The following is a 10,898-nucleotide window of genomic DNA, read 5'->3' as shown; positions in this document are numbered from 1 at the left end:
ACAGCTATTCTTATTTATAGGATATTGGGCCAGGTTGAAACTTTCTGTGGGACAGGCAGTCAGAATGCAGGGTTGTATGGTAAATTTGACTCTGTATTCTTCACTGCTAGACCTTGGCTTTATATCCATCATTAGGTTTGAGGCTGAATGTGAAGACATCAGATGGTCTAAAATACTTAAATCCTTCCAAAGTAGCATGTAATACAACCACAACCAAGGGAAAAAAAGCAAACACTGCAAAAGGCTTTTATTTTATAGGCACCACTGCAAAATGAGGAATCACATCAAAACATATCAAATAGAAAATAATAATTTATTTTAACTTCATTTTACTGCTTGTAACTCATCATGATTTTGTGTACTTGCCTGTATAAGTCTGTACCTTCAAATCTACAAAGCAAAAGTTTACTACAATGAGCACTTAAAATTCCACAAACCGTCTCCATCCACAACTTTCCTGTACATGCAAATTCTTTCAATGGGCTGCAATATTTGCAAACATGCTTTAAACTTCCATAAAGCTGCATGATATTTTGCTTTCTGCTAAAACCTTTACACTCTCTTGGGAACCTTAACCAGGAAAATGTTTAAATGTATATCCCAACTCTAAACGCTGCCGGTTTGGTTATATGTATTAAATCGTTAACCACCGGGTTGGGTGGTTTTGAGTTGAAACCTTCACCTAAATAATAATATCTTAACGGTCACGCATATGAAACACATTCAGTAATGTAACATTATAAAATAGGGTTCCATTAAAAATACATACTGGCAGTTGTATTTGTGTTTTAGGCAGGAAAAAAAAGCGTGTTTAACATTTTTATATGAATATAGTTTAAACAAATTATTCTGTGAAAGTATGCTTAATAAAAGATCTTTCTGAAATTTAAACACTTTATGTAAAAGGGTACAGGTAGAAAAGTACAATTGCTATTTGAAAAAAGCTCTGTTTGTTAATATTGCCTTCCAAGATAGTAAGGGTGTTTTTCTCTCTCTTCCCTTAAAATAGACCTATGACACCCACAGTTGTAGGGTTTGCAAATTTGGACTATAAACATGAAGACCGTACTTATCTTATATACAAAAACTTGCCGCATTGAACGAGGCAGGAATTTCTACCTCAGTGGTAGTGGTCTCTTTTATGTACATAATGCAGAAGTGAAAATTATACAGTAGTCACCGATAGGAAGGAATTGTATACTCTAGTGCCGTCCGGGGATTTTGTGCCGTGGGTTAACAGTTCTTGGATCGTCATCCAGTTATCGAAGATTTTTTTATTCCTCTTCTTCATCATCTTTTTGTGGCTCAGTTCGAGAATGTTCATCTCCTTCCTGTCGTCGGCTGCTTGCTGCTCCTTGAGACAATCCAACCTGCTCTGCATCATGAACTCTCGCCGCCGCCGCTGCTCCTTGGCCTTCACCAGGTGCTGCTTCCTCTCCTCCTTGCTCCAGTAGCGCCCCATCTTCATCTCGCTCACCGCGTCATCGTCAGTGGTCATGCCGCTGCGCTCTTCCCGGATCTTCAGGGCGCGCTCCCGCAGCAGGCGGTCCCGCACGGGCCTCTTGGTGATGTAGCGCGTCCCGTCGCTGCGTATCTTCACCTTCCACTCCATGCGCGGCTCCGACGGGGTGGGAGAGCTCAGGTCCTTGCACATGCTCACCAGGCTCATCTGGCTTTGCGCGTACTCCACGGCCGACTTCTGCTGGATCAGCTGCATGTAGCTCTGGTAGTGCTGGGCGTGCGCCGGGATGTGCGCGTGCTTGTATGGGGAGTGGTGGTAGGGGGGCAGGTAGGCGCTGCCCAGCTTCTGGCTGGGCGTGGGGCTCCGGCTCCCATCGCTGGCTCTCCGTTCTTTGCTTTCCAGGGGCTGATTGGGGTCCAGCTCCTTCAGGGATGGGCTATAGGTAGGGGGGCCCACTTCGGGATCTTCCGTGATGGAGAGCAGATTCTTGGAGGCTGGCCCGTAGGCTTCCGTGGTCCCCATAGCCCCTTCGCTGCTCGGGCAGCTGATGCCCTCCGCCGCTCTCCTCAAGGAGTTGTCGGGGGAGATCTCCAGGGTGAGCGGGGTGCTGCGGCAGCTCTCGCCTGTGTTGTAGGCGCTCGAGCTGTCCTTGTCGGATTTCTCCGGGAGCTCGGTGATGTCTGAGAGCTCGTGCCTGCGCACGTCGATGCTGGTGTTGTAGTTGCGGAAGCCGCTGTTGTGCAGCATCCAGGACTCGCGGTACTGCTCCTTGAGCTGCTGCATCTTGTGGGCGCGCACGATGCTCAGGCACTCCAGCTCGATGCTGCGCAGCTCCTCGTTCAGCAGCTCCAGCTCCTTGTCCACGCTCTCAGGGTCACTCTTGCCGGCGTCCAGGGGGCCGCTAGGGTAGTACAGGCTGTAAGGGGTGGCGCTCTTCACCTGGCACTTGAGCTCCAGGAGCTCGCGGAAGCGCTCGCACTCGTCCACCGGGATCCCCAGGTAGTCGGCGTCCGTGCAGTCGGCCGAAATGAAGGACTCGTTGCTGAAGGGCAGGTCGCCGCTGCCCAAGGTGTCCTGGCTGCAGGTGAGCTTCCTCTGCCCCGCCAGCGGGTTGGAGGATGCGGTGGCGTCGTCGCCGTTGTTCTCTTGCTCCGAGCTCTCGTCATTGCGGGTGCTCTCGTCGGTCCGCCCCACACCGCTGTCCTTCTCGTGCTGATTGGACAAGATGGTGGCTGTATCTGTGGTCCCACCGTCTTCGTCGTGCTTCTTCTGCATAAAAACAAGAACAAAGGGTCACAGTGAGGGAGGCCTGCGCAGCAGGTTGACCTTTCCTTGCAGTGTTTCTGGATAGGGCAGGCTGTACATTTCTAAGGCCAAGGGACAGCATCTGACAGTAGGACCACGTCAAGAGCATGGGCCTTAGCCACATCTACCCATATCTACCTGGGCAAGTCACTTATTCTTGTTCTTGTCCTCAGTTTTGTAAAATAAGGATAATAGTCACTTTATCTCAATGAATGATTCTCAATGATTCTGTTAAATGAATCAGTACACAGGTAGAAGGATGTATAAAGGTCCCTGTTTAGCTCATACAGGACTCAATAAGTGGCTCATTAAGACTCTGACAATGGTAGTAGCATAGTAGGGAGCTAGAGAGCTCCAAGCAGCTCTTGTTAAACAGAGGGGATTGCTTTACTTTGGAAAACATGGCTTTCTGCTATTTACGGTAATGCCGACGCATATGTTTTCCAAACAAATTATCAGAAGGTCAGCTTTGCTTTGGCAATGTTGCTTAGATTTAAAAGCTTAGCTAGGGACAGTACCAGCTTGCATTTCACTGGTCTGGTGCTCAAACAGAAAAGTACTTGAGGCTGTTTTCTTGCTGTCTTCCAGGTGGATGGGCTTCTGATGGTCTTTAGCACCATAAAGGGAGATGGAGGAAGCAGATTTTCCTCCAGCTCAGCAGGGCAGAGTGTCAGGGACTGGTGCGTGGGCATTACCTGCTGAAGCACGCTAGCTGTGAATTGCATGGCCTGGTGGTGCTGCTCCTCCAGCATGTCCATGTGCAGGTCATCCAGAAAGTCGTTCCTGTCATCGTCCATCCAGCCCTCATCCAGCTGCAGGCAAGAGCAGCCAACACATGCCTTAGAAGTTTCCTTTCATGTTCATTTATGTTTTTTTAAAAATGACATTACCTTGGGGGAAAATATTTCTAGGGCTTCCTCCAAGAGTCATCAAAATGCAGTCTGCCCAGTGATTTGCTGTTAAGTCAGGAAACTATCCCACCCTTACATTAAAGAGACCTCCAACCCTACACTGCATCTGGGGAAGTCTTTAATATCCATGATTTTTTTTTCAGGGTGAAACTCTTTCATCCATCTCAGCTACTTTCAGTGCAGTAGGACACCTGTGTAGGAGGGTCAGGTAAATTTAGCTGTTCCACCTGCTTGCTGGACCAGACACGAGTTTAACAGGTCCCATAGAAAAATGATTTTTAGTGTGAAAAGAGTTCTTTCTGATACAGTAACTAGCTGTTTGGCTTGGGCAAGATATCACTTTTTTTTTTTTTTTTTTTTTTTTTTGAGACAGAATCTCACTCTGTCTCCCAGGCTGGACTGCAGTGGCACAATCTCGGCTCACTGCAACCTCTGCCTTCCGAGTAGCTGGGATTACAGGCATGCACCACTATGCCCATCTAATTTTGGTATTTTTAATAGAGATGGGGTTTCACCATGTTGGCCAGGCTGGCTTCATCCTGACCTCCCAGGCTGGCCTCATCCTGACCTCAAGTGATCCTCCTGCCTCGGCCTCCCAAAATGCTGGGATTATAGGCATGAGCCACTGAGTCTGGCTGGATATCACTTTTAAGAGGCCTTTATCTGCCTTGCCCAAAAAAGAGTGAACTATTCAGAAGTTGGCACTCTATAGCCCATGGGCTGAATTCAGCCTGGTATTTTTATAAATAATAAAAAAAAAGTTGAATGAGAACACAGCCATACTCATTCGCTGACATAATTGTCTATGGCTGCTTTTGCACTAGAGTGACAGAGTCTAGCAGTCATGGCAGAGATGGTATGGCCACCCAAGTCAAACATTTACTATCTGGCCCTTTAAGAAAAAGTCTGTGACTGTGGGTGAGATGATTGCTGAAGTTCTCTTTGAGCTCATGAGGCTCCCATCTGTGGAGAATCAGATGCCCTGTATGCCACTGTCTCTAGGCTACTTTTTCAATTGGGTTTCACACTGATATGGTTTGGCTGTCCCCACCCAAATCTCACCTTGAATTGTAGCTCCCATAATTCTTATGTGTTGTGCAAGAGACCTCATGGGAGATAATTGAATCATGGGGGCAGTTTCCCCCATACTGTTCTTGTGGTAGTGAATAAGTCTCATGAGATCTGATAGTTTTATAAGGGGAAACCCCGTCTGGTTCTCATCTCTCTTCCTTGCTGCCACGTAAGACGTGCCTTTTGCCTTCCACCATGATTGTGAGGCCTCCCCAGCCATGTGGAACTGTGAGTCCATGAAACCTCTTTTTCTTTATAAATTACCCAGTCTCGAGTATGTCTTTATCAGCAGCATGAAAACGGACTAATACACATATCTAAAGAGATCTACTACTGGATTGCCCTAGATGTGTTGCTGGAGCCATTCTAAGTGGATCAAGAGTGCCACCTGGGTGAGTTCATGATTCCTTCTGTGGAAGGAGTTATTACAACACAGTGGTTTCTGAATCAGATTACTTGGGCCTGAACCCCTCCCTCCTTTACCACCCTCCTTCTGGGCCTTTCCTGGGTGACTTTTGAACCTCTGGAAACTTCCATCTCCTGGGAAGGCTCTCCTGTGTGTAAAGTGCTCCACGGAGGGCCTAGCACTTATTCGGTGGTCATATCAGTTTTAATTATTTGTCATTCAATGTTTCTTTTAATTTGAAAGAACAAGTTTTAATTCCCCATACTCTGCTATTGTAAATGGAACCTGCACAGATCAAGGCTGGAAAATATGTCAGGCCTTGGGAAATCAAATGTCTTGACATGACTCCAGTTGTGTTTTCCATTCAATTCTGTTTCCTTTTCCTTCCCTACGATCCCTGCATTAACGAACATGGTGGGCCTGCAGTATAGATGCCAGCGTGGGTATCTAACCAACCTTAAATGGCTAAATCATAAAGTGAATTCTGAGTCACAGCAAGTTTGATTACATTTCCAGGGAACAAAGCACCTTCAAGTTCACAGCCAATACTCAGGTGCTCTTTTGCAGGCCTGGAGATCTTTTGATTTTAGAAATACAGACCCAGTTTCATCTGTAGGAAGCCGATTTACCTGGAGTTCAGGCCTTGCAATCAGCAATGAAAAGTTTTTATTTTCTTCACTGGTTAGAAGAGCCACAGCCTCTTCACGGTTCTGCACCTCTATCCCATTAATCTTAAAAAAAAAAAAAAAAAGGCCGGGGGAGAGTGGGGAGACAAACAGCATGATTAGATGGTGCAAAATCATTCTATTTTATTTCAGACCTGCATTTGTCACCCACTCACAGCTGGAACATAAAACTTCCGTGTAGCTGGAAAAGAATACTGATGTTAGGAAGGAAGGGTCTTGCTCAGACCAATGCAGTTTCTCTGGTCTATAAGGGAGACTCCATGAGTGTAGTTCATGAGGTGACTGATGTGTGGGGTGTGAACAGAAGGGGCTGGACCTCCAGAAGACGGCACTGAGAAAAATCATAATGCTCTGCGGAGGGAAAATGGAAGCAATTAGACATAATATTCAGGCAGGAGTATATGTAGACATTATTGGATAATATAGAAGAAAAAGCAGCAGTGGGTCTGATATGAACATTATGGAAACTGAGGTTAAGAAAATGGAATAGAATTATACATGGTGTTTTGTGTCCCCAGTTTGACACTTAAACTTCTTTAGGCCAGGCGGAGGGTCAAATGGGCGTGACACTCTCACCATCACACTTGATTAACCCTCTTGCAGGATTTTTGCTTACATGTCCTGGTGACTTTGAGCCCTGCTGGTCTGGAGGTCTTAGTCCTGGTGGAATGCCCCCTCCAGGGGACACAGCAGTGGTTCCACTGAATTGGAAGTGGAGCCTTCCACATGCCTCCTTACACCAGTGAGCCAACAGGCAGCAAAAGGGGTGACTCTATTGGCTGGAGTGATTGCCCTCAATTACCAAGGAAGATGGGCTTGCTGTGACACAGTGGAGGCAGGGAGGATTGTGTCTGGAACCTAGGGGATTCCTTGGAGTAACTCTGAGTGCTTCCATTCTCAGTACTAAAGGTTAATGGAAAACTCCAGCAATCAAAAAAAAAAAAAAAAAAAAAGAGGCAGTATGCTGAGGACCCTGACCCTTCAGGTGTGAAGGTTTGGGTCACTTCCCTAGGGCAAGCGATCCTGAGCAGCACAGGTTCTGGCTGAAGGCTAGAGAAACCCAGAGTAGGCAGTGGAAGAAGAAAATCAAAATGACTTGTGGTGAGGTATGCAATGAGAAAAACACAGTGGATTAAGAATGAGAGGATACGGATGAGAAGAGGTAGAAAGCTCAGCCTTGTGGACACAATGAAGCCAAGAATTTCAATTCTGTGAGATTAAAGAAGGTTGTAGCCAAAAGAGACATGAATGGTCTCATTTGGACTAGACAGAGCAACAGGGCTCGAGGTCAAGTAATGACCCTTAGAAGCGATTCCAGGATGGTTAGATGTTGAGTCAGAAAATTTCTAAGACTTTTCAATCGATTCTGCTAAATTTGCCAAAAATGTTCTCCTTTTCTGGACGAGACTCTGAAATGCTTGGTCCAAAGTTAATCTTTCAGAGAAATCTAAAATGAGAATTATTTTAGTTCACAAGTTGTAAACTGTTGGCCTGACTTTGGCTCACTGATGTTTGTTTTGATCCAAATAGAATGAAAGAAAATGAGAAGAACTGGCTCAAATTTTGCAAGGCCCTCTTTGGGGAGAACATGCCCCATCTAGTTTGTCTCAGTCCTCACCACTCCCTGTTGTGTCTTATGACTCAGAGATAGCCTCACAATTAGTTTAACTTGTCTGGCCTCACTACACATCTGCGTTTGTGATCCCTGTTCTTTAACGTCTTCTGCATTTTTAACCCTAGACCTATCATTAGAACCAGTTTGTTCTTTAGTGATAGGCCCATTATGAGGCCATTGTTTGGAAGTGGACTTACCTGGATAATGCGGTCTCCTTCTCGGATGCGCCCATCCTTGGCTGCAATGCTGTTAGGGTCAATCTGAAACACACATGGACCATCTCAGCACAAACACAGACATGCATGAAAATAAGCAACAGCACTTTCAAAACCATTTCTAACACACAGTCATGCTCATCCCTGTGTTTCTGTTTTGCACAGAAATAAACAAGACTTAGTGTCGTGCAAGGAGAGGCAAACATGAGCTGATCTGCTTCTAAGCCCTTTCTAGGGCCGGTTCTTGGATCCCTGTGTAGCAACCCTGTTACACAGCAGTGTGTGCAGGCTCTGGTGATCTGAGGAGGCACAGCTGACTTTTGTTGCATGCACGGTAATTAAAATCAAATCAATGATGTAGAACAGGTTAAAGGATACCCTTCATTATGTTGACTAGCAACCATACCTTATTTTATACCAAACACTTGTATTAAAATTTGGAAAATAACTTTAAAATTGAAATATAATTGGGACGAGGGGGACTGGTAAGGGGAGGGATGTCCCCAAATGCAGAAAGGCTGGGTTAACTTTAGTTTGGTGGGTGACATACAACCAAAGAGATAATTATTAAGTCTAGTAGTTCATTCTGTAGCGACAAATTTTATTTCCTGACAAAATTGGGTTTCTGTGTTTGCAAGGATGGGTGTGCACTGTAAAGTTTCCATACTGAAATCAGTTGCTTTGCATTATCTTCTCAAGGAAGATCAAAACAGCATGCATCTATGTAGTTTGATAAGTACATATAAGTCACATTTAACTTATATGAAGTTAACTATATATACTCCACCAAGAGAAAAAAAAACATTGTGTGTGTGTGAGAGAGAGAGAGGCTTTAAAAAGTGTTAAGTGGTTCCATCCACCATTCCACTCAATGAACATGAGTTGGGAAATGTGAATCTGCTCTTCCCTCGGGGCTAAACACACAAAACCACGTAAACGGCTCCATTTTATGGCTGATTTGCAGGCTTCTCAAGGGTAATTTTGCAGTAAGTACTGACATTAGAACTTAACCTCCGTGGAAAGATGCAATGCCATGGAGTGTGATGAGGGGGACAGAATAATTTGTGTCTTTCCAAAGAGTTCTTGATGAGGTGGGTTAGGGTTGGTGAACATATAAAAGAAAAAAAAAACCCTTTTGGTCTTGATACGATAGTTACAAAAACAAAATCAGCCTTTGTACCTCACTGATATAAATCCCAATGTCGTCTTCATCGTCCGTCCGGTAGCACACAGTGAGGCCCAGCTTGTCCTGGCTGTTCATTCTGTAGAGGTCCACTTCCTAGACAAAGAAAGGCATTCCCAGTGAGACTCCAGCAGGCAATGTGAGTTGAGGGGATGTCAAATGCTTTAAAAATATTATCTTCAAATGATGAACTGGATTTCTTTGCATTCAACTGTGTAGGGCTGGTTAACTTACTAAACAAAAAGTGATTATGGACACAGGATCAATGCCTAGGGCATTTCTGACCTTTCACTCAATATAAAGTCATTTTGAAAATAGTTATTTCATTGATCCCCCAAAGAAAAATTACCCATATTTCACTCAGCGTCAAGACTTCTGGGGCACGGCTTTTCAAAAGCATTTTTTCAATGTCTGCCACAAACAAGAATATTTCCATACCCCAAACCACCCAGCCATTTCAGTACAAATGTTTCCAATGTGTTTGGTTAGATCATTTCACATTGCGTTCCCTTAATATTCACAGTCATAGAACTTGCAAACAGATTACACATAAATTGATCCAAGGAAGGAGCGTAATGTGATAGTGTGCAATTAATGTTCTCCACAACAGCTGTGATATTTACAGTTGAGAAATTAGTTTCAGCCGCTATTACTGCAAATTAAATAAGAGAAAAGCAAAGTGAGCCCAAACGTGGGATACATGCTATTGTATTTGCCAATTAGTCTGTGCTTCAGAATGAAGTCAGAACTTTGGAAATTGTTGGAGCCTTAGGGGGCCATGCTGGGGCTCTCAGTGTAACCAGGCTAAGTCACTCCCCCACCCACTTTGCCAATGACTTGTGCAAGTTTTTGTAGCTCCAAGCTGCAAGACTATTTGAAGGGCCACGTGATAAGTTCTCCAGCAGATCCTTTGGTCTAATTTTTAGTGTTATCTGCTCACCAAGCAGGAGAATGGAGGGGCTCTGAGATGGGGTCTTCGTGCCACTTTATCTGGGGACTATTTCCAAGTGGCCTCTCTCAAGGGTCTTCTTAGAGGGGAAGGAGAATGCAGCTGTCTACGTGGAGAAGCTCAAAGCAGTTATTTGGAAGATACTTCTTGAACTTTCCCCGATGAAAGGCAGGGTGCCAGGCACCACGGACACTTCCCAGGTGGAGGAACAGCAGGTGCAAAAGCCCTAAGCCAGCATGGCCAGAGCCCCATGTTCAAGGAAGAGAGAAGTGGGCTAAGGGTGGCCAGGTGGCAGAGCTAGACCAGGCAGGGCCCACAGGCCAGCATGAGCAGCTAAGATTTTATTTCAGCATAATGGGAACCCATCAAAAGGTTTTAAGTGAGGACTGCTATGATCTTAACGACTTTCAGCAGTCTGTCTTGCTGATATATGGGGTATAATGTGGTGGGGAAGTGTTGGAACCAAAAAGACAGATGTTCAGATCCCAACTCTCCCTCTTTCTAGCAGCTTGATCATGAGCTTGTTATTATATCTAAGGTCTGTGTCCTCACTAGTACCTGTCATCCTGCCTCCCAGAGTCACCAACATGAGGCACACAAGAGCTCTTGGCACATTGACTGCCCCATAGAAAGTCCACAGTCACCAGTAGTATAATAATTACATGCAGGTATGGTTACTTGCCTGAAGTCACAAGAAGTTGTTTGTGGCCGAGTGGGTATATTTCAGTGCCCCTCTTAATAAGATTATTTTCTGAACACCAATATGTTAATTAATTCAACAGCTTCCTAATTATAGCTCTAGCAATATGGTAAGTTCTTATTAAATGAAACCCCATTAATTTCTGATAATTGAGTTCGGTGGAAATGTCTTCATTCTTGAGATATATACTAAGTGGGTTTAAGGGTCATATTTAACAATGAGAGCAAGCCTAAATACTTGGGTTTCCAAATACTTTGGAATAACCAATTTGCATACCACAAATATACTAGTCATACATCATCCTCTTATGTTTCAAACACATCCCCCTGTCTCTCTTAAGGTACACTTCATTTGAATATGCGTAAGAGGGAACACTTTTTCAGTTTTGACATTTC

General features: G+C 44.8%; 1 protein-coding gene across 5 annotated transcripts in view; it reads right to left on the bottom strand.

The window, feature by feature from the left end:
* Positions 1-230: 230 nt before the first annotated feature.
* Positions 231-10,898, bottom strand: part of PDZRN3 (PDZ domain containing ring finger 3) — a 247,725-nt gene continuing 237,057 nt past the window's right edge. For all 5 annotated transcript variants that reach the window (XM_054481287.2, XM_063661834.1, XM_054481290.2 and 2 more), the window contains 5 exons: positions 8,852-8,950; positions 7,654-7,716; positions 5,785-5,886; positions 3,463-3,579; positions 231-2,731 (listed from right to left, as the gene is read on the bottom strand). In XM_054481287.2, the coding sequence (XP_054337262.1) occupies positions 1,166-2,731; positions 3,463-3,579; positions 5,785-5,886; positions 7,654-7,716; positions 8,852-8,950 (1,947 nt within the window). In that variant the 3' untranslated portion in view covers positions 231-1,165. The remainder of the gene's footprint in view (positions 2,732-3,462; positions 3,580-5,784; positions 5,887-7,653; positions 7,717-8,851; positions 8,951-10,898) is intronic.

The sequence above is a fragment of the Pongo pygmaeus genome, chromosome 2 (genome assembly GCF_028885625.2).
Source record: "Pongo pygmaeus isolate AG05252 chromosome 2, NHGRI_mPonPyg2-v2.0_pri, whole genome shotgun sequence".
Lineage (NCBI taxonomy): Eukaryota > Metazoa > Chordata > Mammalia > Primates > Hominidae > Pongo > Pongo pygmaeus.
The sequence above is the reverse complement of the archived record's forward strand: the minus strand, read 5'-3'. Positions and strand labels throughout refer to the sequence as shown.